Raw genomic sequence first — 27,517 nt, 5'->3', positions numbered from 1 at the left:
GTAAACAAAGCGTGTCTGGTTTCTTTTGGAAAAAACAAAGCCAACTCCGGTTTTGGATATTCGCATTATCCAATATGATTCCGCGGAAACATATTTTAATCATGACATTTGTTAATAGTGCAAACTGTTTTAGAAGAGTCATTCTATAATAATGTTATAAATTTATTAATTATTAAAAATTAAAAATTAGAATAAACAAAAATATAATTTAACTTAAAATTAAATGAATAAAGACCTAAAAGAATAAAAACCAAAAACTTTAAGAGAATAATAACTCCTCATTTTTTAAAGTTAAAGATGGAAAAATTGGACTTAGTAACTAAGTTGTTTAGGGTTTTAGAATTACTCTCAATTGCAGTTTAAGATATATACTATTTGTATTTTGATTATCTTTAAAACTTGTTGACTTGGTGGTTAGTTGTAAGTTGGAACCTAAGGTGTTTAGGTTAAATCCATGAAATTGACAATCTAACTTTAATTCTTATCCAACAAAACGTCACATTAATTCATTTTGAACATCAAAATAGTCATATCAAATTGACGTCATTTTAATATAGTGTCTACGTCGAAAATCGTTAGTTACATTATTGAGTTGATAACGATTTAATGATATAATTGAACGAAAATCAAAATTTAATACTATAGTTGATAAAATTAAAAATTTAGTGGTATAAATGATGTAATGCCTAGAGTTTAGTGCTATCTAGTGTAAATTGCCCTAATTTTAATTTGGAAATCTTGATCCCCTTAACTTTATATGTTTAATTTTATCATCAATAGTTGATTTGATAAATATAAAAAAAGGTAATATAATCTGTTTAGTCCTTGATGTTTACATTTTTTTAATCAAATTGGCCCTTAAAAGATGTAAAAATATATGGTTGATAAATTTTATTATGCAATCAATGATTTTTATTTTATTTTATTTTATTGCTTTTTAAGAACAATGATCAAATTAACAAAGACATTATGCATGGAAATTAAAAAAAATAAGAATAACCTTGAAAATTTTAAATTATGATATATTATATATATTTTCTTTGTATTTTTTACTTAATCTAATTTCGTACCCCTTAATTTTTTTTATATAAATTCCTTGTACCCTAATATAAAATCTTATATCTATTCCTACTAAAAAAGTTATTATACATTTCTCTGCATGATCAACAATTAATAATAAAACTAAAAATAAATTTTAAAAATAATAGTCTTAAATTAAAAATAAATAACTCAATCTCATAAAAAATAAAAAATAAAATTTAAATAATGCAAAAACCCTAACATATTTAAAACTTTACAAAAAGGGAATATTTTGATTGGGTCCATGTGGAACGTCCCAATCAAAAGGCCGATGATAAAAGGGTTTGGAACCACGAGCGGAATGTGGGCTTATCCCACATATTTCGTAACCCATTGTGTTAGTCTCACTGCCCATTGCACTAAAGTATTATTTCACAATAGATTTTAATTTAAAATTTTCATTTTCTTCTTAAAAAATTCAAGTTTATTATCTATAAAATTTTTATTTTGCACACGATAAATCTATATAAAAAATATATTATTAATGCATCGAATATTAATATTTCATATTTATATTTTTTATATTGCATGTTTTATATTTTTCAATTCACTTTTCCATTGACCATTTTCTATTTATATTGCCAAAACTCTTTTCTAAAAGAGTAAAAAATGATGATATATCATTTATAGTTGTGGATTCAAAAAATTTTAAATTTTTTTTTAAAAAATTAATATATATTTTTAAATAAGATGAGTATACAACTTTTTTTCTCCTTCCCTTAATATAATGAATTATATTTAATAATTTATCTAAAATAATAAGTATATACTTGGCTCCTTAACCCGATTATTCGATAGTACATGAGATAAATATCATGCTACAGAGATACACGAGATATTAATCCCATATTATTATGAATATATATATATATATATTATTAAAACAACAATGATTATGTAACACAGAGAATAACCTCTTTATTTGCTAAAAAAAAGAATAACCTCTTTGATTTCAAATATCTAATACCTATCATCCATGGAGACGAAATACCTCGAAATTCTTTTTATACACTTATATATTACTTATTAAATTTCAATAAATTATATGTAAAACATTAACACATGAAAATGTTAGAATTAGATTAATTAATTTATATATATATTATTTTTAGAATTATTTATAAAATAACACTCTTTAATATTATTTTATTAAAATAATATTCTTTTAGTATTAATATTATTTAAGATTTGAGAGAATTATTACTTATAAAATAATATATCTTATATAAAAGTGTTCAAATATTAATTAATATCAATGTATTTTTATATAGTAAAATAATTTTGATATCATTCGTTTGTATAATTATGTTTAATTTTATTATTAAAATAATAATTTGGACCAGTTATAAACTATTAAATCTGTAGGGTAATTATATTAGTGATCAATGAAGCGTGAATAAATTTTTTTATCTGAGTATTGAAATGTAAAAGGAACAAAAATATTATGAATATTATTATTTTATGCTAAATAAATTATTTTTTATTGATATAAAGTTATTACAAGATAATATATATATTGAAAATTTTTTGACAAAAAAATTTAAACAATTTTACAGTTTCTAATATTCAAACCTGAGATTTCAAAAAATAAAAAAAATCTTTTTAACCAATAAAATAATTTAATTCATATTAATAAATCGATCATTTAGCAGTTAATCGTGGCTATCAAATACATAAAGTTCATGCGGCCAATTAAATTCGCTTAATTGACACCGATTGATCAAGTAAAACAAGTGGTGAGCGAGGTTTGAGCTTATACAAAGAGCTCAATTTTATTATTAATCTATGTGTTATTATATAAACTCTAATTCTAATTCTAATTCTAATTCTAATTCTAATTCTAATTCTAATTCTAATTCTCATTTTTTGATTTAACATTTAAATCTCTGAAATTTAGTTTGAATTAAAATTAAAATTTAAAATTCAGAAAAATAAAGAAAATATAGATCTAATATGGAAAGTAATGGCAGTAGTCACAGGAAAAGAATCAATTTCACTTTTCCCAGAAGAATATTTAAGGAAGATCCTTTTTAATATCTAACTAAATAAAAAAAGTTTTTTTTTTTCTTATATCCTCTTTGACTGGAAACAGAAATCGAAAAAGAAAAGATTAGTAGTCTGGTGTAATGGCAAAGTAGGGAATTTTTTTGGGAGAAATGCTGGCTATGGAGAAGGATTTCGATTCAAAGCTTAGGATTCAGGGAACCGATGATAACAGCAAAGACAATTCTTCCAACAATGTTCAGAGATCTAAAAGCTTTGCATTTAGAGCTCCTCAGGAGAATTTCAGCATCCAGGATTTTGAATTGGGTAAGATCTACGGCGTTGGTTCTTACTCAAAGGTCAGTGTGTTTTTTTTATTAACTTCATACTTTTTGCTACGAGTTTGATTCTAATCAAGGCACTGTATCAATAGATCACACACTATTGTTGGTTATACTTTCTATTTTTGGCACTTGGTTTTATAGTTTATTTTTAAGTTTGATTATTTTTATATATGCTTGATTTAGCTTTATGAATTCGATGGGCAATGATGATCTTTTATGAATTGTGTGTTTTGGGGATAAAATTAGCTGATCTCTGTGAATTTTTACTGGTGATATAAGCTGTTTGTTTGAATGAAAGGCGCTAGCTTGTAGAAGTTTAATGCAAAGAAAAGAACAAAAAATTATGTTGCATAAGCATAACAATGTTTTATTCTGTTTCTGTTTCCTATAAGATGAATACTATTTCTCCTTGAAGATGTGTTATATTTAGGCTTTGCTTTCTAAGAGAAGAATGGAAAAACCTTTTAGAGTCTGATGGGGAGAATCGTAAGTACCCGCTGATTGTTTACTTATTCTCTGCCCATTATCTGCCTGTTGCCATAAGTAACTAGCAAAGCGACTACAGTTCAACCTGCACATGAGTGCAGTGTGGGACTTGAACCTACTGCATTTCCTTTTACTGCTGGATCAAGTTCTTATTTCGTATAGATAACAACATTAACATCAGATACTTATTTGGTTCATTTTTTATGATGCTCATCTATTTTTTCCCTTCTCCTATTTTGTTTTCCATCATCCCAGAATGTACATCACTTAGTCACAAACCCTTTTTATTGTTATTTTGTTTTGAGTTTTGAAAATGTGAGGCTAAAATAACTTACTTTTTCCTGTTATTTGAGCACTTCAGTTGTGTACTAGACAATAAATGTGTGAATGGAGCAATTTCTTATATGCGTGGTAATGGCTAAGAGCTTAAATTAATGTAAATAACGGATAAGAGCAGAAGAGGCAGAAGCTGCCAGTATGGTTAGCAGTGAGAAGGGATGATTTGAAATGGGCATTTATTTTTGTTTCACTTTACTCCTTTAAAATAATTACATGGAATTTGTATGGTGGTGATGGCTGCTTGATATATTATTTCAGAATACATCTGTTCGTTTGCAATGCAGATAAAATAAACATCCTTAGAGTTAACAATTATACATGGTTGATTAATTAATATGAAGGCATGGGGGCTTATTTTTTTATTATCATTAGTTTTGGTTTTAGTAATCTTTTTGAATTTTTATGGCTAATGTTCATTGACTTATTTATTTAGTATATGTTCAGTTTCCATTTCTTATTTGAACTTCTTCTTCACGTTAGTATTATTCTGAATATCATATTACCGTTGTCATCAGGTTGTTAGGGCGAAGAAGAAGGATACAGGAATGGTGTATGCTTTGAAGATCATGGACAAAAAGTTCATCACGAAGGAAAATAAAACAGCTTATGTAAAGCTGGAACGTATAGTGCTTGATCAACTGGACCATCCCGGTGTTGTGCGGCTCTATTTTACATTTCAAGATACTTATTCACTGTGTACGTGTTCTTGGTTGTATCTTCCATTGGTATTATGATTTATGTGCATACTTGTTTAGTTAATTTTTCCGAAAGCTTTTCTTTCTCAGTTCTCTTCCATTAATTATGTATTGCCAGTTCATTCAATTAATTTTGTTGTTTGACATTTTTTTCTTTGATTATATTGTGAAGATATGGCACTTGAATCCTGTGAAGGTGGAGAACTTTTTGACCAAATAACAAGAGTAAGTTACTCTTGGCATGTGATCCTACATACTAATGATAAATTCATATATAAAAGAGGGTGTGTAATGTGAAAGCATTTTTCTGGAGCATATGATTGAGTTGGTTGAAATTGAATTAGTTGCTACGTAAATTACTATTCAATTCAGTGAATGTTATTTCAATTTCTATACTATTTCTCTGACAAAAACAATAAATAAATGTGTACTTACTCTATGATCAGTTTTATATATGATCATAATTCTACTCGGTCACCACTTTTGAAGCTTCTTAAAACTCATTGCAAAACGTTGCCAACTCTATCCCCTAGTTATAATATTGAATGTTTGAATATTGTCAATCATCTTATTATCTTTTTGTTCAGAAAGGTCGTTTATCAGAGGATGAAGCTCGCTTCTATGCTGCAGAAGTTGTAGATGCTCTTGAATACATACACAGCATGGGATTGATACATAGAGATATTAAGGTACTTTCACAATATGTATATTCTGTTACATCAACACTTGTAATATGCTAATGTTTGTTGTTACATGGCAGCCAGAGAACTTGCTTCTTACTACAGATGGGCATATTAAGATTGCTGACTTTGGCAGTATAAAACCTATGCAGGATAGCCAAATTACAGTCCTTCCTAATGCATCCTCAGGTAAAATCACAATTATATCACGTTGAAACCCTCACTCGCCGTGTTTAAGACTAATATGGTCCTCTCCAGATGGTAAGGCATGCACGTTTGTGGGGACAGCTGCATATGTTCCTCCTGAAGTCCTAAACTCTTCTCCAGCTACTTTCGGGTAAGAGACCTTGAATCTCTTAATGAGCTTGCCTAACAGTCTTGATTAAAATTGTCAAACTTGAAGAGGAATCTCAATCTTGCTACAACTAATTTTAGATTCTTTTAAATTGTTTTTCTTCCCCTTTTTTCTTGATTTTGTTCATGGGATAACTAGTTTGTTCTTTTGAACATATTCAAACAGAAATGACCTCTGGGCACTTGGCTGCACCTTGTACCAAATGCTTTCAGGGACTTCTCCTTTTAAAGATGCAAGTGAATGGCTAATATTTCAAAGAATCATAGCCAGAGATATAAGATTTCCAAATTATTTTTCTGAAGAAGCTCGAGACCTTATTGATCACTTATTGGTGAGCTCCATTTTTCTGCATTTCGGATTTGATATATACTATATATCCATAAACTTGTATGTTTAAGACTTTTTGAAGCTGTTATCTTTTTCTCTTATTAGATGTGTGTTGTACTTTTTTAAAGCTGTACATTTATGAAGTTCGGATAAAAGGACTCAGGAAATGCATTGGTTTCGATATGCATGTGGTTCTCTGCACCAACTGGGGATGGAAAATCAACTTTTGTTTTTGAAATTATGAGATAATTGCCCTTATTAACATTTTTCGATACCCACTTCCCAAAATAAACAATAAATGATTATGTTTTTGTTTATAGAACTTCTAATGAAATTTTATAATTGTTTTATTTATTTTAATGAATGGTAAAATTGGAGTCGTGCACATCCAATGTCATTACTTTTTCCCCTTTTTTTAGCTTCGGTTTATCCTATGTTGTGTGTGATGTTAACTTCTAGGCTAAAGGTTGTAGCCTCAGACTTGTAATGCAACCGTATGTGCAGGATCTAGATCCCAGTAAAAGACCGGGTGCCGGACCTGATGGTTATGCCACACTCAAGATGCATCCTTTCTTTAGGGGAGTTGATTGGAGTAGTTTAAGAGCACAGCCCCCTCCGAAGCTTGCTTTAGAGACAGGGGTATGATGACAACATCTGTTTTCAACCATTGTTTTTGATGGAATCCAAAATTTTCTTTTCATATTGTCTTTTCGGAGTTTAAAATTCTATTATCATTATGATAAAAATTTCAGGCTCAATCAAGTGAGGGTGACGATTATAATGATTCTTCATGGAATCCTACGCACATTGGAGATGGTCCAGCCCGAAAGAACGATGGAATCGTCAGTGCCTCATCATCGGCTGAATCATCTGGCCATATAACTAGACTGTCCTCAATTGATTCCTTTGACTCAAAATGGTATTTGTCAATGTCTTATTATTTTCTCAGCGCACGTTCTTTGATTTTGTTGAAAAGGAAACATTCTAAGGAAAAAGTTCAAACCTAAAGATTGAGCTACATATCGAAATGTGCTATTTTGTCAGTGCAACCATTAAATTAAATTCGTTTTCTATCCTTACCAAATGGAGCCTTAACATTTGTTGTTTCTTTCTCCTATGCTGATTTAAGCAGGCAACAATTTTTGGATCCGGGAGAATCTGTTCTTATGATCTCAATGGTGAAGAAACTACAGAAATTAACCAGCAAGAAAGTGCAGCTTATCCTCACCAACAAGCCAAAGTTGATCTATGCTGATCCTTCAAAACTGGTTGTGAAAGGAAACATTATTTGGTCCAATAATCCTAGTGAACTCAGCGTCCAGGTCACAAGTCCATCGCACTTCAAGATTTGCACGGTAAGTACATGAGCATGTCCTGATAGGATAGGAATGATTTCATCAAACTTATTAATGGAATGATCAATTGTACCTGGAATCTGGAATTTTCGTGCACCCTGGTGCTTTTTATTCCATTTTTCTCATATGTAGATAGTCACCTTGCTTCATTGTTCCACTCTCTGATCTATATTTGTGGTGCTTCAGCCAAAAAAGGTATTGTCATTTGATGATTCAAAACAAAGAGCGTGGCAGTGGAAAAAGGAAATCGAAGGGCTTCAAAACCGGTGAAGGGAGTTTTATTCACATGAAGCACCGTATTCGTTGGACTTTTTTCGATGTTATAGAGGAACTTGGGAACTATTAAACAATTTAACATCCCGAAGCTATTCATTCTTGGATTCAATCGTGTCTCGTGTTGCAGGCTGCCACTGGTTCATTGTAAGCTTTCATTCCTTTGTTGAGTAGAAGAGTTTTTTTTACATGTTTCAAGCACATACGATCTGAAATACAGTTTTAAGTGAAAAACAAAAAGGAAATTAAGGATGAAGGGGAAGAGGTTTTGTTCTCAATTATATTGGATGTTATCAGCCATTAATGAAAAATTCTTTTCGTGATACCGACTTTTGTTTCTGTACAAAGAAAGGTTTTGCTCATTTTGAGAGTCGATGCATATTATCTCGGCTTCTTTCCGATATTGACAAGGCAGCTGCCATTAGCCACCCTCTATCAACGGAAATGAGTATTTCCGATGGCATGTTGCTTAAAGCATGACAGTACTTCGCTTGTTCTTATACTTGATGGGTTAACAATACATGAAAAGAGAGTGAAATTCTTTTAAATTGACGAGAATATTCATTTTCACTCACAAAATTTTAAATTAGATTTAATTAAAAACCTTTAATTGGATTTTAATATCATAATTGGTTGATATTTACATTAAATATCTTTGCTTTGAAAGTACAAAGTTTTACATTTAAAATTAAGTTTGATTCAAGGAAGAAAAAAAATAGACTAATTGATTAACTTATTATATTATGTGTTCACAAGTAATCTAATGTCACGTTTTCGGAGAGTTGAGGACATTAATCTTATATCAAAAAGACAAAAAAGTCCTAAAATTTAAAAATGATATCACTGCACCTCATATCAGATATATATTTTTTTTCAACCATTATTGGAAAAAAGTATCTTATTCAAGAAAAAAAAAATACAAATTTGGTTCAACCATTATTGACTCGAACTTGAGATATCGATTGAACTAAATTCAAATATCCGAATAATTGATTAACTCAATCTCGAATGCAAATAATTGAGATTGAAATCAAGAACATTTTTCACCAGGTATGGTAAACAAGCCTAATAGTATGAGCTCAAGCAATTCCATCTTTTATCTCAACTGAGATTGAGCCTCTATAAAATAAAACTTGATCGAAGTTATGATCGAGTTTCAAGCCACAAATTATGAGTCGAGCTCGACTTGGCTCGATTACACCCCGACTTTTACTATTGAATTCTACTATGTCAGTAATCCGACAGTATCAATTATTCAATAATGAGGTCACGCTGCAGCAAGTGAATAGTCTAAACAATATGTACACAAACTAAATCTTCGTTCAAGAAAAGAATCAAGTAAATAGCAACTACTAAAAATACCTCCTTAAGAAAGTTACCAAGAACTGAACCGGCATCAGCGATTCAGCTGCATTGCCTCTCGAATCCACACTTTCTTGCTTCTGTCCTCCAATGGTATCTAAAACTAGATCGATAACAATCGAAACGGCTCTATGTTCTCTGTACAACGTATCACGAAACCCGTCCAAAAAGCTAGGGTCAGTATCTTTGTGCCACCATATCCAGATTTGCTTCTGGAAGAGAGCCAAGATTCGAACCAAATCCGATTATTAAGGCAAAAATGGATTACTTTGGCTCACCTACATATCCAAAATTTCATCAGGCTGAAAATAACGGTCGTAAATAGAAAGCCGGTCAAATGCATCGAAATTTGCCTTCAGTCCGACAAACTGGCTACCAAGCCGAGCACAGGCAGCATCCGGCCACTGGCAGCCCCTGCCTTGAGCACGCAAAGGGCACAAAGTTTCACAGACTCGACCAAGTGAACTGCTATGAACATCATCATCTGCCACAACTGAAATTGAAACCGATAAATCTGATTTGTCATCGCGTCCCGTCGTACCTTCAGGTTCTCTTCTAGGAAGACAGAGTATTTGCGAAGTTTCTGTTGGACTGCTTTCGCCATCAACGGTACAACCACGGCTATTTGTAAAATTAACCCTGCACCCCAATGACTCAACAGCTCGCTGTATAGCAGCACTTTCCTTGCTGGCTCTCTTTGCCAAGTTCACTGCTGAGCTGCTGACCTGTTTCTCGCTCTGTAGATCTGCATTCAATATTTCCATGGCCGCCAAGTATTCTTTAGCTTTCATCTCAGCCACTTCTTTCGCCTGTTAGCATCACAACACCCAATTAATTATACTTCGGAAAAATCTCAGCCTATCCTGGGCACCATGTATTTGTAGTTAAGCAGAGGGAAGGATTAGTGACCAAAACTGTAAGATTGAATACCTTTTGCAGTTCGGAAAACTTCATAGCCATGTTCCGGCATTCAGCCTCGAGTTCACTGGCTTGGGATTCAAAAGGACATGCCCAGCGAAGATGGAATTGGGGCCAAACCATTGGGGCTAAAGCAGCTGCTGGAGGTAAAAGTGGCCCATTGTGTTTCAGTGGATCATAGAAGAGGTTATAATGGGTGTGGGACCTTCCCTCCAAAGTACGCAGATAAGCCAAATAGGCCCACATGCATCCACAAGCTTCATCCACACCACATATTTGTCTCTCCTTCTCGCTGAAATTTTCAATTGAAAAAATTAACATAGAAATTAAAAAAAAATACAAAGAACCATAAGCTTATGCAGAAGATGGCAACGTCGATTCTGGAATAAATATGGCCATAGGGGTTAAACAAAAATATTCAACTATTTTCCTATATCAGTGCCAAAATTACGAAAAGAAGGCAGCACAAATTTAGATTAAGGATAGAGGCGTCAATGACCAGTTGTTCTAAACATCACGTGGAATTAACCCAATTTAATCTCAGAGGGTTGGTTGATAATATGATAGCTCCGTCTTAGGGTATACTTTTTTTTGATAAGAATGACAGGCCTCCTTAAAAACCTCCTTCTTGATCCAAGAAGGAGGAAAAGAGTGCCTTAGAAACTTTATTACTCCTCCGAAATTACATAAGATTTAACATAAACACCATACTGAAAAAACACAACAGACTAAGCTACTCAACAGAACCAAAAACCTAAACTCAAACGATAAAACGCACTGGAATAGATGGAAAGAAAATAAAATTTAAGATGAATTTCAGTTCCTGAAAACAAGTTGACAAAGGATTCCACATTATTTGGATTACATTTACATCTCTATATGCAGATCCAGGGAATCACTCAAATTTCATCACACGGCCAAAAACATAGAATAACCGCCACTAAAAAGAACTCATTTTCAAAATGGTGCATTTCTCAAATTACCTGTTACACAAGAAATTTCCGAAACGGCAAGAAAGCATATAATCCAAGAAATCCACCAGGAAAGTCTGAACCACCACAAAGTAAGAACGTTAACTATAGAGAAGACAGAATATAACAAAAGAAACATCCATGTCAACCTCATAAAAGAACTACAAAGTGAAAAGCAAGATATGCATGTCTTGTGTTAAAGAAAGATACATACTGAGGAGAACTCGAAAGCAAATGGATAAATCCTTAACAACTGCGAAACGCAATCAACCCACTGCAAAAGACCAGATGAGATTTCATCAGCAAAACACCTCTTTTTCAGCATCAGCCTTTCAATGATGATTCCACCCATTTCCCCCTCAGGGAGAACAAAGGGCATCTTTTAAACTAATGAATTTAAGTGTATATAAAAACCTCATGAGGATCATAATATAATTTTAGCAGTCCATTAAATTTAACAAAACTGCAAAGAAATGTTACTTTATTGATAGAAAAACCATATGTCAGCAAGTGTACCTGCAAGAATATGGGAGAATAATTGTTCTGAGCATGAGACGAATTGGATGCTTGAGGTGAGAATGACCCTGAAGATAGGCGTAAGGGTGACGTTGAAAAACTTCCTGTAGAAGCTTGTCTGGTTAATTCAAATGAAGATCCAGAGATGCTTGGCATTCCAACACGATCTGAAAATGGATGCCCAAAAGCTAGCCAATCTTTTTCGACAAGTGCCTGCATCAAGATAAAATAGTCCAGAACTGAAGAGGAAACTTGGTCTGTGGTTATACCAAGTTCATTGCACACTGAAAAACTAGCAGAATTTCGTGTGGATGTGACCAAGTGAAATAAAATACCAAAAGAACGTTTTTAGGGAGTAAGGGTACATGCTATTAGTATTATTGTTATGGTCCAAATTCATGTTAGGAAAGGCCCTTAATTTGGTTATTTAATTAAGGCTTAGGTTATGCTTTTATTTATTCCCATAGGTTTATTGGTTGTCTTTTTTTTTTCAATTGATTTATTTTCAATTTAAGAATAGCTTTCCTTTTATGTAATGAGTCAGGTCCTTATTTAAAAAGACGTATGAAATAATAAAACCTCAAGTCTGAATTTTATTAAAAACCCTAAAAAGATCTGGCTCTATTTTAAGAAGTTCTAAGGTTTCGGTCTCCCTTTGATGAGCTAAGATGTTTCAGTCTCCTCCGACAAGCTGAACCATTAATCCGACACTCGAGATCGCCAGATATGTAACAGTTATTGATCTTTAAAGTAATCGCAAACATGGGATGAAGTATTACACAGAAAAAGGTACAAGTAAAGCCTGGTGCATGATTTGCAGCTTGGGTTCAAGAAATAGAGAATGCAAAAACAAGGACAGTGAATAGTGGTTGACAAGATCTTTGTCCAAAAAATACCTGAAAACCAGTGAATGTGCGGTAATATGGATCAAGCATCAGGTTTGCAAGTGAAACCAGCTGACTTGTTCTATCCCATCCATCACTGCACAATAAAATAGCTAAGATAGAAGTAAGAAACACAAGAATAGAGGATTAAAAGAAGTAGAAACTATTTGTATTGTTAATATAAAAAAGAAGGTAAACAAGAAATGTAATGCCATTCACATAATTTACAGGTAGCCTCATCGTAAACGTTTTTGTCTGTGGACTGATAGTGGGAGAAGGTCAACAATTTTTCCCCTTTATTTATTTTCTAAGATAAATTGTGTCAGAGCTGCATATCATAATCAAATTTAGCCTTTGAGATTTCAACTGGGATTAGGATCACATAACTGTCTTTTTGCATGTTTAGTTTTTTTTTCTTTCCTCATTTCAACAATACATTAGGTTTCACTTCAGCCAACTCAGTACCAGTTAAACAAATTCACGTGAATAGCCTCAATCAAACATAATTTTTTTTTTATAAATGCAATCAAACATAATTGGAAAGTTAAAAGGGGAGAAGTCACAAGAAAGAGGATGGACTTGGTCTATCCTCAAATAAATTTTGAAAATGCAACAAAGAATTACTGTGATCAATAAAAGAAGCATGAAATTAAAAGTATTCTGACCTGCAATGTACAAGCACAGCTGCAGATTCTAAAGCAACACGTGCAGCAATCCAAGCAGAACCAGCCAAGACACTTTGAACATGTATTAACCAACCACTGTCACCGAGGGTTGATACTGAAGCAGACATACTGCTGAGATTTCCACCACCCCAAGTCCAACCACCATGTCTCTGTCAGTTAAAATTGTCATAAATTAGATAGTGACCACAATACTCTCAACATAGTAAGGAAGACTTATAGAACTTCAAATGAAATTCTTGTCAATATACATCCTTGATAGATACCAACTTCAGAGACCTAAAATAGGGAAATACCATACAATAAATCTCTGAATAGATCCTTTCCTAACAAGAGTATTCAGGTTTAGAATATACTTATATGATGAAGTTACCAGCTAGCTTCTTATCCACAAAAAATAATTTGCTAGTACATATAATTCCTCTAGCAAGAAGGTCTAAACATGTTAATGCTTTTACAAATTTTTGCTAACTTAATGCGCCAAATACATATCATCATGATTCTCTCTACATGCACTTCGAGTATGAAAAGGTTTTGCCTTTAACAATAGTAATCAATTAAGATCTTCATAGGACCATGACTGTAGGACTCACCAAGAATGATGACATTCCGTCTGATGATGCAGCACCATGAGTATCTAAATATTCTCTAAACCGAGCAAAACTTTCTCTCATTGCATGTATGTTGTCTATCCCAAAGAAAACTATCTGAAATGGAGAATAAAAGGAACTGAGGTAAGAAAAAACTATAGTTCCAAATTTCATGAGCCACAACGTAACTTCCAAGTTCAAACCCTAGACAGACCTCAGATTGAAAATAATTTGAAGATGACTCCGAGCCCCCTCCCATTGCTCCATTTGCCAATGCATTTTTCCTTGGTCTCGCATCAGCAATATATAGCTTCCTGAATTGGCAAAATGAATGATATGAAATAAAGGAAACCTGTGGTCCCCATATGAACATTACTTTCTTCCCATTGGACAACAACAAAGTATAAACATGTCATTAAAAGTTTTAAAATTGTGTAAATAATTAAGGCGTGTGCAAAACATAAAAATCAGATTCCTTCAAGGTGCTCCCTGGGAGCAAACTCCCATGTCATAATGAAAATGAGATCATCGTTTTAAATCTGGTGGAAAGTAAAATACATAACCACGTTCTAATTTGATAATTGTTATGCAACTCTCATTGGACAGATAAAAAATATCAAGTAGACATAATACTTATTAAAAGGAAAAAAAGGACCTATGAGATCATGTAGGAATGAACAAAAAGGAATACCTCCGTGAATCCTTTCCATCAACGAGTCGAGCACAAAGTGCAGCAACCAACTTTTCATCTGCATTGCTATAGCAGAATAACAAAAAAGAATAATCAGATGCACCATATTCTGAACCTTGAAAGAAAAACCAAATAACATGTTTGTCTTTTGGGCAAATGGGTTTGGAAGTTTGGTAGTGAGAAGGAGTCATGGTGGAGGGAGACGATCTGTGCAAAGTACAACGTTGATAAGAGGTCTATCGTTTTTATGCTAATTTGCCTACAAGTGCGTCTTGGATTTGGAATGGCATATTACAAAACTATTGGTTGAATGACACTTTTGGTATTTGTTTTCGAAATAACCTAGTGCTACAGGTTGGGAAAGGAGATTCTATTAGGTTTTGGCATGACGTATGGGCAAGTAACTATACCTTGAAGTCTCAATTCTCAAGGATATTTGCTTTGTCGGTTAATAAGGATGGAGTTGTGGCTGAGTTTGGGAGTGTTAGTAATGGGGAGTGGGTGTGGGTTGTTCAGCTTAGGAGAGATTTAATGGACAGGGAATTTGATCAATGGCAGCAAATGATGGTTTTGTTGAATAATTTCCGTCCTAGTGTGATGGGTGAAGATTGCTATGCCTGGAAAGGGAGCGGGGATGGCGTGTTTTCGGTGCAGTCCTGCTCTAGGATTTTTTCAAGACTATCCGAGCCGGATGTCTCCTGGGCAGAGATTGTGTGGAAGGGGTTAGTTCCACCTAAAGTGGAGGTTTTCCTTTGGCAAATTGTTCACCAGAAATTGGCTGTCAAATCAGTTTTATTGAGCAGAGGTGTCGTAGGTATCGAAAACCCTAATTGCGTGTTCTGTGGAGGGGAACCTGAATCCGTGAGTCACTTATTCTTTTCTTGTGGTCAGGTTTGGGAGATTTGGGTTAAATTCCTCCGGTTGTGGAATGTTTGTTCAGTGCTACCCAATAACCCTAAAGGTTTCTTGTTTTCATGGGTGGAATTAAGGCCTAACTCGGTTATTTGGCAATTTATTCCGGGAGCAGTTTTGTGGACTGTCTGGATTTGTAGAAATCAGATTGTGTTTCAGAATGGCAAGATGGATAATGCTAATCTTTTCTTTTTGGTGAGGTATAGGGTGGCTTCGTGGTTCTTGGCTAAATATAAGAGTATTTCTATTCTTTTTGATAGCCTTGTGGGTGATTTAACTTTAGCGGATGTGCATCGTTCACCTTCCAAGGTGCGGATGCAAAATTTGAAGTGGTGTCCTCCTCCTACGGGTTATTTTAAGGTGAATGTTGATGGGGCAGTTACTTTTGATTGGAGAAGAAGTGGAATAGGAGGAATCCTTAAGGATGTTGATAATATGAAGTTGGCTTCCTTTTCTAGAGCAACAGGTCCGTGCCCTCCGATTCAGGCAGAGATTTTTGCGATCAAAGCAGGGTTAGACTTATTTTTTGATTCAGCTTGGAGGGATAAGGGGTATCTAATATTGGAAAGTGATTCTTTTCTTGCGTTAAAATGGATCAACAACCCGGATCTGTGCCCGGTTCTCTATGTTGATTTGATCAAAGAAATTCAGAACACAGTGTTGCAGTTTAGTGTTACTCTTAGGCATATCAACAGATGTATTAATGGGGAAGCTGACTGTTTAGCTAAATCTGGAATAGGATAGTGATTTGAAGGTTTTTGTTGTGTGTGTTTCGGTTTGGTTGTAATTCCTATGTCTGGTAATAAACTAAGGGCACCCTTTTCCCCTTCCTTTGGTTATTGTGTTTTTCAACACAATAACTAAGAAGGGGTTTTTTAACGGGCCCAATTCCTATAAAAAAAACATGTTTGTCATAAATATCATTCTTATCCAGGATCATTTTCTTATGAATTATTTTCACTGTAGAGCTTTTTTGTTAATTTGAGAACTTAGGAATACCTCCTCGTATTCATAAGACCAACTAAAGGTTGAGAAGAACGTGCAAGAACTGCTCCAGTTCCTGTTATTAACAATTTCACATCACAACCACAAAATAAGTACGGACAGATCTTATTGAAAATGTGCGGATACGCACACAGAATCATACATGTCACATACCAGGGTGACACCAAGAAATTGCAGGTACCCTAGACCTTGCACGAAAATTTGAAGCTTGGATAATTCCTTCATCACTAGCATCAGTAACAAGGGATAAAAATTAGTTCCTTAGCTCTAGATAAAAAAAAATCAAAATAGCCTTATCAACGGTTGATGTAATTCAAAAGTGAAATGGGGGAAAGAACTCAATCTAATTAATTTTTCCTTCTTCTTCTTGCTATCTCAAAAGATCTCAGTATCTTACCTAATAGATTTTGGAACAAGCAATGCAAACGGATAACTTTGGCACAGTGCATAGTTGAAATTTACATCACTTATTCTCCACAAATCATTAGACAATGCAAAGGAACCATCTTCAACCATACTCATTGATGCATGATGGAAACGCTTTCCAAGAAGGCGAAAGTACTCATTCAGTAACCGCACCTTCGGGTTTGGGTTACTGAATTTGGATGGTCCACAAGTAAAAGCATAAAGATCCCAAATTCGTTCTGGTTTTGTACATCTCAACAATGCATCATATATTACACGTCTCTAAGCGGATAAAAAAATACAACCAAGTTAATTTCTTCAAATAAATGACTGAAGTCTTTGGATCATGCTGTCAAAAAATAGAATAGTTTTACTACTTTCTTTTCCAAATAAATGACAGTGTAAGATAACAAAACTGGAAGTTAACATCTCCTTTACGCTCGTACAAGCACTACAAGTATTTATTTTCCATGAAGTTAAAACAAAGTTTTCCATTTCATAGGAGGATAAAGGTCCAAATTATGACTAGAAACTTTCATGGACTCGTTATCCTCACTACTCGACTCTGCATAATTATTTCCTTCAAATATATGAACAAAACTTAATTGAGGGCACTGCATTATATCAACTCAGAAAGAAAATAACAGAAAAAAAAATAAAACAAGAATGAAACTTATAACTGGCTGAAATAAACCTATAAGCAAAGGGGGATATATATAGCATGATAAATTGCACCTAAAGCCTAACATAACCCTAGAGCTGCCCTCAGCTTAGCATAATAAATTGCACCTTTTTTCAGTCTTAACTTCAATGGAATCATAGACTACGTAGAATAAAATAGAGCTTGTAGAGGGATCCATGCATCTAGAATTGAGTCCGATGCTCAAGTGCAAAATTAAATAAATAAAAGGCATAATGCCAAAATTAGCCCCCCAACGTTTATCAAACCCATATTCTATTTTTTGGAGCATTTTGGCCCCTAACGTTTCATTTTAGGACAAAAATGCCTATAACATTTGACATAATAATCACTTTGTCCCTTATTCTTTTTTTCTGGGACATTTTAGCCCTCAACATTTCATTTTAGGTTAAAAAAGGTCCTATTTTGGAGCGTTAATCATGTTTAACTAATGTTTTTCATCTATAGAGGGAGCCTTTTGCCCCAAAGTGAAACGTTGCGGGGCCAAAAATGCTCCAAAAAAGAATAGGGGCCAAAATGACTGATAAACATTGGGGGATATTTTTGGCATTATGCCTAAATAAAACAAAACAAAATCAGTTAAAATACAAAGGAACTCAAATACTTGACAACAAAAACTTACCTGCTTTGTTCGAGGGCGAAAACAAAACACAATAATTCTCATATCTTTTCCTGCAAAACAAAGAGAAGTCATAAGGTCCACTACCATTACCATGTCAATTGAATCAGAAAGCAAAGCTTATGACCCTAAGCAAATAGAACCTTGCTAGCATAAGAAATAAAACTTTATATATGATATTGAATTACCCTGGTTGTTAATCTCTGGGTTACAAAGAATAAGTTTATAAGATTGTTAAGTTACATTCTAGACTTCCATTGTAAGGGAACACTAAAGGGATCGTCTGCAAGAATGTTAAGGGTTCTACTTCTACACTACCTATGTGGGAGTTTAGGTATGGACCAAATTCCAACAACTCCTCTAAAACATCTATTCTTCAAACCAAACTTGGGATTTGGAAGTAATTTTTACAGGTAATTATTTTTCACCCTACAAAATCTGTTCTAAAGTAATTCCGCATTGGCATATAATGACGATAAATTCTAACCTTACTCCCCTTCAGCAGACAAATGTAAAGCCTAACTGTTGTCTCTACTCTCTCTCTCTCTCTCTCTGCAGTCTCCCCCTCCCTCTCTCCCTCCCTCCTTCTCTCTCCAAGTCCCAATTCCTCGAGGCCCTATCATTTCTCATAGTACCATGTCCTTCCAAACTACAAAGTTTCAAACATATTTTAACAGGGGAAAAGGAATGATCTCTAATATGCATTTGGAACATTCTCTTCTCAACAACCTTGCAAATTATCTTTACTATTTTGAGCTTTTACTTTTATCTGCAAGCCTACCCACCTGAGACGTAAGTGAATGAAAATATTCAGTAGCTGCAAATTACATAAATACCACCACTTAGCCTTCTACCAACTCCACTTACCCCAAATTCCCAGTGACAAGCAAGCTCATCCAGAGGCAAAAATAATAAAAGTTTATCTTTTAAACAATTAAGGTATTAAAAGAGATTCATAGCATACCAATGATCTGGAGAAGTCGGCGTGATGAAGACTTGTTAGTATGGCGTGAATTAGACTGAATCTTGGCTACCTATACACATTCCAGCAAACAAAGAAAATAAAAGATATCCACTAGAAGAAATTTAGATGATAAATGATACTACTATCAACATTCAAAAGACAGAAAGAACCACACACACAGAAACATAACCTAAGTGCATATCAACCCTGTAACAAAGAGTAATATACATGAAGAATTAAGAGCTAAAAGACTTTCTACGCTATTGACCATTCTTTTACCTTTTTCTGTACGGATCTCTATTGGATGGCTAGGAATCTTATGGAAATAGGAAAGAGGCCTCTCAGTTTAAGGCATATCAAGTATCATGAGCCAATTGGTTAATTAAGCTCACACAACAGAATGCATTTAGCAACAGTCACTATTAGATCGCATAGGAACCAAATACAACATCCAGAGTACTCGAGAATGACTTCCAGCGTAATACGTTTGTAAGCCTTGTGAAATTCTGAAAAACACTCAACTGAACTTGCTGCTCAACTATCTCATAAGTGAATAAAAATTTCACCACTTTTTTACCTTCCAATACTAATACAAAATCTCACTTAAGAATCATTCCCACAAACTTCATTTATATTGCTCGTTACATGCTGGGATCCACATTAAGTATTGAGATTTGCAAAATATATTTAAATTGAATCTCTATACCTAATGCAAAGATCATATCTCAAAGCTTAACTACCAACAATAACTTACCATTTTGTTGAATTTCTCAATTGCTGCCAGTGGAATGGTACCTAGCGGAACAATATTTCTGGTCCCGTCACTCTTTGGAAAAGGGAGAAATGATCAATTGCATTGAAGTTGTAACAAGAATGAATAAATGCATGTACTACTAAAGCATACATAAAACAGAGATTTGTGAATAGGGATGTCATAGAAGTTTTGCAAAATGCAATAGAAATAATGAAACGCCAAGACATGCTAGTTCCTGTACATTTCTCTCATCATTATTAACTCATTTGAGCCATCATAATTCTTGTCCCTTCTAATAGAAATGATTTTTCCTTTCTTTGCCAATGCATTTTGTCTCTTCCATCTCTTATGTCATCTCTGTTAAAAAGTCTCCATCTTCTCAACATAAACACCCATCATGCAGAATAATTTCATATCAAGACGAGCATGCCATAGAGAAATAATAAAGCATATTAGATTGTGAGATTGGCTATTTTCATACTGATAGTAATGTAATCATACAGTAAGTGAAATAGTTTCCAAAGTTAAGGGTGAATTGGTGATATTGATCTAAAACAAACTAAAGCATAGTTCTAAGACATACATAAAATCCGAGTATCAAGTAACCGAGTAAGTTTATGCCTTAGAACTGATTTTCTACAATCCTATATAAAAATGTTATCAATTTCAATTTCAAAATATCAGAAAACGTTTCTACGCAGCTACCCTGTATGATTTTACCCACCCAGCATGCTAACATGATGATGGCATATGTTGGCCAAATAAAATAATGCAAGACGACAACAGTTTACCAGACACTAAAAGTTACAAGGCAAGCGACTCACAAGAAAGAGAAGACGAAAGTTTGTAACAAACAAGGTTCCAGCCTCATCAGTATTAACAAGGACAACACCATGACCCTGAAAAATAAGTAAAATAAAAAAATGCCATTACTTTTCTCCATGCTTTTCATAACATTAAAAAAAATGAAAATTAAGATTCTATAACTGCTTTCCTGCTTTAATATTGAATTAGCAATCATTGAATTTCTCGTTTCAGTCAAAACGATAATTCATGATCTAAATTCTATGTACAAAATGCCTACACCAATAATTCCAATGTCGCGCCCATTATTTAAGGAATTGAAAAGCAAAATGAGAAAAAAAAGCATGAAAATTACCTCCCCTTCAACCCGCTCAGCTTCAAGCAAAAACTCGAGATTGACATGCGAAACCGACCTCGTAACTGGCTGCAATTTAAGTTAATTATCTTTTAATTCAAAATAATAAAGCAATCACAAACAATGGAATTCGAACCATAAAATTAGAAGAAGAAAACCTCAATTTTGGTCCATTCAAGGGTGTCCCAGCTGCCAGCACCTTCCAACCTTTCGCAACCGACGGAAATGTCTCTGGCAGAGACCGACCGGGGCGGCCTCGATGCAGCCATGACCGTTGATTATTGAGTTCAATTTTCTTAAGCAAGAATTTCTTTTAATTTATTTTGAATTTTACATAGTTTTGAAAATTGTCAAAGGAATCTGATGTTTGGGGAGAGAAAGAAAAGGGAGGGAAAGGAAAGAGACGTGCGGCAAAGGGAGGGCTATGGTTTCGGCTTTTCGGCATCGCCACATGAACCAATTGGGGGTTCGTTGATGATCTCATTTCATCATTCAATTTTAATCCAACAAACCAAACGAAACCATTTATGTAGGACCAATTTCACACTCAAATCACCGAATATGATAGAATTAATCGTATTTTCTTTATTTTATAAAATAATTATACCATTTATAAATTTATTTTTTATTTTTCATTATTTATTTCTTATCTTTCTATTATTTTCATAGGTAAATTACATAAATAATCCCTTAATTATAAGACATTTTTTTGTTGCCCCACAATGAAAACTTACATAATGGTCCCTTAATTATAATGTTCATCTTACATATTGTCACTGGTCACCATCAATCGTTGACATCGACAAATTTTAGACAAAAATTACTTCACTATCTTTTGACATTTTAAATACAAATATGTTCGCTTCATCAAAAAATATCACAAACTCTACAAATATAGTAAAATACTTCAATTTTTTAAAAAATAAATTATAATAATAAGTTAATCATTATATTTAAAAAAATAAGAATAACAAAATTTTAAATCTATATCATAATAAATTCATATTATAATAATAATAACTTTTTAGAAGCCACTAATTTTGTTAAAAATAAAAAGTGTCCAAATTACAATTAAAGTTTACAATCATAACTGTAAACTAAACATATAATAAGAATATTTTCCTAAACATAAGAAAATTAATCACTTAAGATCACACCAATATCATACAAGAAAAATGTTAAAAAATCTAACCAAATAAACTTAAATAAAAGATAAATACGAATAGATCTGACTGCATCGGCAAACAAACCATAAAAATGAATAAAACTATTGAAAAATCACCGACATATTGTAAATCAAAATCGAACGATGTGAAAATGCTATCCACGAACGAAATAAGCACCATATTGATCAATCGTGACGATGTCAAATCCAACCCTGCAAAAGAATAAACGAAAACAACAATCAAACAACCGAAAACGTGCCTTAGAGGTAGAGAAAATTGTGTCATAAAAACAGAATAATACATACCAAAAAGACAGAATTGTTAAGAATAAAAAAGGAAAAAATCAAAATTACATTGCAATAAATTAAAAGAAAAATAATAAATATTGACCGTCGATAATCAATAACAAGACAGATGCAACTAGTAATCAATACTACCATTTGAATTAAATTTCAGTTTTCATCGTTATCTTAATCTGTCACATTGAGTCTTACAATTTTTTTTCGTGGGGTGTAATATGAAGAGATTAACATTTATCATAGATAATATTAAGAAATGATATATATATATATATATATAAGAATAAATTAGCCTTCAAAACATTTCAACCCTTGCAAATATTTTTTTTTGAAAGGAGATGTATTATTGATTGAATGAGTCGGGGAAACTCACATTAGCAACGATCGGAGCCTCGTTGAAAAATATTTATGACTTATTGGTGTATGTTTATAATATATTTTAAATTTTAGATCAATATATTTTCATAATTCAGAAAATATTTATAAAGGACGTGATAACAACAAAATTGAAGACGTTACACTATACCTATATTTAGTGAAAAATCAAATTATATGACATTATATTTGGTAAATAATGAAAAAGAAATACAATACCCATAAAAATTAGTTACTTCTTTAAAATCGTAACTAATAATACAGAATTTACCAAAAACCTAACTATACCAATATGAAATAAATACAATGCCCATAAAAATATATGCTACCAATCTAGAAATTTCTTATAATTACATCCCACAAAATACAATTTATTCATTAAACAAATTAGATGTAATGCTGTCAAAATTATATGAAACGAGTTTGCATGTTAGTCGAGATTGTCCGTTTGCTGTTTCAGCGATATCAGTTTGCTAATTCTGTTACTTTATCGGATTTTGAAACAAGACGGACAAATGATTGTATAAGGGGCAAATTTATAAAATTTTAATGAATAAAAATAAATTATCAATAACAAATATAAAAAAAACATGAATTATATAAAAATTTATAATTTCTAGGGGCGAGCAATCACCGCCTTCAGCACCCTCGGTCTATCGCTGTTTTGGAAGTAGGTTTTCTCGGTTGTTACAGGAAACGAGCAACATATTGAAGGGTAGACCAAAGGATGGAGGAGCTAATTACCATTATGAGGGGTTATTATGCAGAATTAGGGCTCCTTGTTGCGCCAGTTAAGCACCCGAACCCAATGTTGTTCGTCTTATTGAAACCGCCAACCTCATCGGAGGTGAAAATAAACATCGATGCAGGGTTTTCCCATGCAAATAAAAAGGCAAGTTCAGTAGTAGTCATACGAGACAGTACGAGTGAAAATTACTATTAGGGAGCTACTGGAGGAATTCTTACCGGATTGAGTCCGTTTTTGCAACGGAGGCCCTGGCCGTGGTCCTTGGAAAGGGAATCCTCTAAGCAACACAGAGACAAAATATCATGCTTAAATGTGAACAACTCTTCACGGAACAAAACAATGATACCATGGGGAGATCATTCAACCAAAAGCAAAGTTTCATAGCTGTGAGATGTAAAGCCTGCGTTTAAAAAGGGTGATATTCGGGACAAGCAACCTGGTTATATCTGCTGGAAAACTCAGATATTCTCATATCCGATAAAAGAACACTCAACCAAGTGACACTTATAGCATAAATTGGTGGATAAACATAACATAAATTGGTGGATAAACAGCGTATTGTAAATATACAATTAATTTCAAAGGGTAACGATATTGCTAATCAATATACACATTTCGCCGATAGTTGCTTAACTATAAAAAGGGTATTACGAGGAATCTTCGAAACTAGATCACCTGCAAAGCTCAAATTATAATTGATCCGATAAAGAATGATTTTGGCTTGTATTCACGGGTAGGTTGGATAATTTTTTCATCTTTGATCATGCAGGTAATTGAGCAGAGATGACTTGCTGGCTGGAAACAGACTCTAGCCTGAATTCAACCCGATACCATTGATACGTGGAGATATCATACTGCAACAGAGGTTAAAGAACTTCACTTCTCGAGATCCAAACATTCATCAGCTATTCTACTGCCTGCACATTCTTGCAGTGCCTTAGCATTAAGTTCTCTCCCATGTCTCCAAACATAATTAAGACCAACAAGAATCTCAGTGATTGCTGCTTCCATCTTTTCTCGATTTGCAAAGTAGAGAGTCTGCACCAGAAGCATATTAGATCGGGAAACAAAGTTCTGCTGCTCAAAACTCCGCTCAGATTGCCATCTAATCATGTTATGAGCTAGTGGAGCCAACCACTCTAATATGGAAGACATTGCTTCAGTCCATTCTCCAGCAAGCTCCGTATCATAAACTGATGAAGCTAAGCTCTTTGCATACGGTTTTAGCCTCACCCTCAGTGCCGCTCTAACACTAGCTGGTAACATGTTGTACAGATCTTCTCGTGCATCATGACCAATCAAGTGAGGAGATGCTGCTAACTTCTCAATTACAATGATAACATTTGCATAGTGCAATGCTAAAGCAGAAGCACCGAGAGTTCCAGGCGGAGCATCCAACAACCGGCATTGAGATCTGAACACCGATGAACTACTCTGAGCAACATTTCTTTCAGTAAGGTTAAGGTTTCCATCTTTGGTTCCATTCAGAATTCCCGAATGAATGCCATTTGAACTTACATAACAATTTCTAATGGTACCACTGTCAACAGCTACCATGCATCCTTTAAAAGGTCCCACTTGAGTCAATCTATTGTTTTTCAAATGCGATTTCCTTCCGTTAACAGCAGCTGAGCGGCTGTTAGTCTGCCAAATATGGCTTATTTTATTCATTCCAAAAAGTTGTCCAGACCTTCTTGCAGGCCTCCCGAGCGGACCTGAATGGAAGTTGAAATTTCCATTCTTTCCAGAAATAGAGCCTGATTTTGTGGTTGAGACACCAAGAGGGCCCGAATGGAAATAATTTGTTTTATTTGGTGTTGGTATTGGGCCTGATTTAGCGCTAAAAATCCCTAAAGGGCCTGAAGAAAATCTAGGAAGGCCAGTGTTTTCGGTTGGATGAACCAAAGAATGCATTACGGCAGAAACTGATTGGCTGCGATGCATAAAATCCGAACTCATCACCCTTGAATCTCCAACATCTGCACTGTGTTCAACTCCGAAGACATGTTTGATCCTGCCGAATATTGTGAATATTGATCTTGCTAAAAGGCAAATCGTATGATCATAAGTCTTATTCCAAAGAGAGTTCGCCCGTAGGCTCTTCACTTCGTGCTGTTTCCACATAACCTTCCTTTGAAATTCAAGCAAATTCTCTGGTGCTGAATCACCGCTTTTCATCCTTCTTAGTGTTTGCTCAAGATCCGCAAGCAGTTCCATCTCTTGATACAAAGTTGCATTCACCGAAATGAAACGTTCCATCTTCTTAACCTTCTTGTCCATCTTCTTTGACGAAAATATCCAACCGTAAGGGTCGACACCCATCTGGACCAATTCGGTGAAGACAAGTTCAAAACTCTTCAACCCCGGTTCACTACATTTCTTTGCAAGCCTAGATACAGACTTCGATACATGAGTAATATTATCAACCATTTCTGCACATATCAGACGTCCGATGTATTCCTCATCTTCGGACACTAACTTTTTAATCCCGACAGAATTTGTTATTTCCTCTCTCAACCTAACAACCTGTTTATCACTCAAACACTGCCAGAGATGCACAAGCTTAGACATCAAACTCGCAACTTCAAATGCTAATACTCCGATTTCGACTTTCTCGGAGATTCCCTCATGCCTCCGCGGAATTTTCCAAATACTACGAAACCAAGACTCTGCCACCATCTTTTAGTCCCAAAAGTATCTAACATAAAAACACAATTGAAGAACAGAATTAGCAAAAACAAGCCCAGAAATTCAACATTTTCATAGATTTTTTTCTTTAAATTTTCAAACCAACAAAAGCTAAAACAACCAGATTAGAAACTAATCAAACTAAATCATCAACATGAAAATTGAAAGATCACATTATTTTTTATGGTTTAATAGCTAGATAGAACCCTAAAAAGCAACAAATTTGGATCTGAACAGCTGAATTGAACAATGCTATTACTATCTACAGAGAAAATTCAGTTAGAATATAAAAGGTAAGAAGCTCAAAAAGTGGATTATATTGATCAATGAACTAACAAAAAATGAAATAAGATTCAAGATCAACCAAGCTAAACAAAGAAATAAAAAAATTTATAAAAATCCAAACACTAAAAGAGCATCACAGAATACCCACAGATTCAAACCATCAAAGCAAAGAATTCCAAAACCCAGAAAGAGAATCCAACAAAAAGCCAAAAATTTCAAGTACAAAAATGTTGCAAAAAAGAAACACATACCGATCACATGAAGAGGAAAAGACAACACTCGATTTCAGAAGCTGTCAAATTGGGGAAAAATAAAGAAAAAAAGGGAAATTATGAAGATATGATACGCTGTTGCTAGGAAGGCGCAGTGAAGGATACAGAAGCCCAATGCCTTTACTTCAATTGGCTTTTCGATTAATAAATGTAGTTGGAAACAAATATAAAAAACAAAACCGAGTGAACATTAAAGCTTATAATTTTCCTTTTCTTGATACCCCTCTACTTTTTCATATTTTTTCTAAAGGTCCCAACATTTACACTTTTTCTGACTTTTTCGCCTACTTATTGTGGAATTTTCGTTAGGATTCAAACTACTTTACACACTTGCTAATTATGACTTCTCTTTTTTGCTTTTTGTTTAGTTAGTATTTTCACTTTTATTCTTTTTCAAAAGTTTATGAGGATAAATAAGTAGGAGTATTATTCATTCTGTTCTTAATTAATAATACAAACTACCTTAAAAAAATAAAGGTTTTTCCCAGAATTTGCACTTATTTTTTTCTGTTTTTTATTGGCGGTTGTTATATATTTTATATCACTGCGACAGGTGATAGTGATATTAGTTGTCATCGTTGGTATTTATTATTTTTTTTATTTTATTATATCATATTTTTACTTTATTCATTGT

General features: G+C 33.7%; 3 protein-coding genes across 3 annotated transcripts; 1 reads left to right on the top strand and 2 right to left on the bottom strand.

Moving 5' to 3' along the window:
- The first annotated feature begins 3,085 nt into the window (after positions 1 to 3,085).
- Positions 3,086 to 8,088, top strand: LOC120161640 (3-phosphoinositide-dependent protein kinase 1-like). Its single transcript, XM_039171857.1, has 11 exons — positions 3,086 to 3,422; positions 4,748 to 4,928; positions 5,100 to 5,152; positions 5,515 to 5,616; positions 5,688 to 5,796; positions 5,866 to 5,944; positions 6,128 to 6,293; positions 6,794 to 6,928; positions 7,042 to 7,208; positions 7,422 to 7,644; positions 7,831 to 8,088. The coding sequence occupies exons 1-11, from the start codon at positions 3,237 to 3,239 to the stop codon at positions 7,912 to 7,914; spliced, it is 1,485 nt and encodes a 494-aa protein (XP_039027788.1). The 5' UTR covers positions 3,086 to 3,236; the 3' UTR covers positions 7,915 to 8,088.
- Positions 8,089 to 9,160: 1,072 nt separating this feature from the next.
- LOC120162550 (phosphatidylinositol-3-phosphatase myotubularin-1-like) lies at positions 9,161 to 21,526 on the bottom strand. The gene is made up of 19 exons (XM_039172692.1): positions 21,209 to 21,526; positions 21,051 to 21,119; positions 20,716 to 20,790; positions 19,892 to 19,963; positions 19,138 to 19,207; positions 18,177 to 18,226; positions 16,847 to 17,136; positions 16,603 to 16,676; positions 16,444 to 16,504; positions 14,533 to 14,598; positions 14,056 to 14,155; positions 13,845 to 13,958; positions 13,234 to 13,403; positions 12,581 to 12,665; positions 11,685 to 11,897; positions 11,383 to 11,442; positions 11,181 to 11,245; positions 10,210 to 10,489; positions 9,161 to 10,088 (listed from the first exon to the last, which is right to left on the bottom strand). The coding sequence occupies exons 1-19, from the start codon at positions 21,317 to 21,319 to the stop codon at positions 9,558 to 9,560; spliced, it is 2,556 nt and encodes an 851-aa protein (XP_039028623.1). The 5' UTR covers positions 21,320 to 21,526; the 3' UTR covers positions 9,161 to 9,557.
- Positions 21,527 to 24,392: 2,866 nt separating this feature from the next.
- On the bottom strand, positions 24,393 to 27,005 carry LOC120162100. The gene is made up of 2 exons (XM_039172278.1): positions 26,863 to 27,005; positions 24,393 to 26,336 (listed from the first exon to the last, which is right to left on the bottom strand). Exon 2 carries the CDS (start codon positions 26,315 to 26,317, stop codon positions 24,515 to 24,517), a length of 1,803 nt encoding a protein of 600 aa, XP_039028209.1. The 5' UTR covers positions 26,318 to 26,336; positions 26,863 to 27,005; the 3' UTR covers positions 24,393 to 24,514.
- Between the last annotated feature and the right edge of the window lie 512 nt (positions 27,006 to 27,517).

This window comes from Hibiscus syriacus, unplaced genomic scaffold (genome assembly GCF_006381635.1).
Source record: "Hibiscus syriacus cultivar Baekdansim isolate YM2019G1 unplaced genomic scaffold, ASM638163v2 tig00111402_pilon, whole genome shotgun sequence".
Taxonomy (NCBI): Eukaryota; Viridiplantae; Streptophyta; class Magnoliopsida; order Malvales; family Malvaceae; genus Hibiscus; species Hibiscus syriacus.
The sequence above is the reverse complement of the archived record's forward strand: the minus strand, read 5'-3'. Positions and strand labels throughout refer to the sequence as shown.

Coding starts and splice junctions, on each gene's coding strand:
- LOC120161640 (XM_039171857.1), top strand. CDS start 3,237: ATGCTGGCTATGGAGAAGGATTTCGATTCAAAGCTTAGGATTCAGGGA. Junction 5,797..5,865: donor CCTTCCTAATGCATCCTCAG/GTAAAATCACAA, acceptor GGTCCTCTCCAG/ATGGTAAGGCATGCACGTTT. Junction 6,294..6,793: donor ACCTTATTGATCACTTATTG/GTGAGCTCCATT, acceptor CCGTATGTGCAG/GATCTAGATCCCAGTAAAAG.
- LOC120162550 (XM_039172692.1), bottom strand. CDS start 21,319: ATGGCTGCATCGAGGCCGCCCCGGTCGGTCTCTGCCAGAGACATTTCC. Junction 13,959..14,055: donor CAAATTATTTTCAATCTGAG/GTCTGTCTAGGG, acceptor TCTCCATTTCAG/ATAGTTTTCTTTGGGATAGA. Junction 11,443..11,684: donor ATTCTCCCATATTCTTGCAG/GTACACTTGCTG, acceptor GGTCTTTTGCAG/TGGGTTGATTGCGTTTCGCA.
- LOC120162100 (XM_039172278.1), bottom strand. CDS start 26,317: ATGGTGGCAGAGTCTTGGTTTCGTAGTATTTGGAAAATTCCGCGGAGG.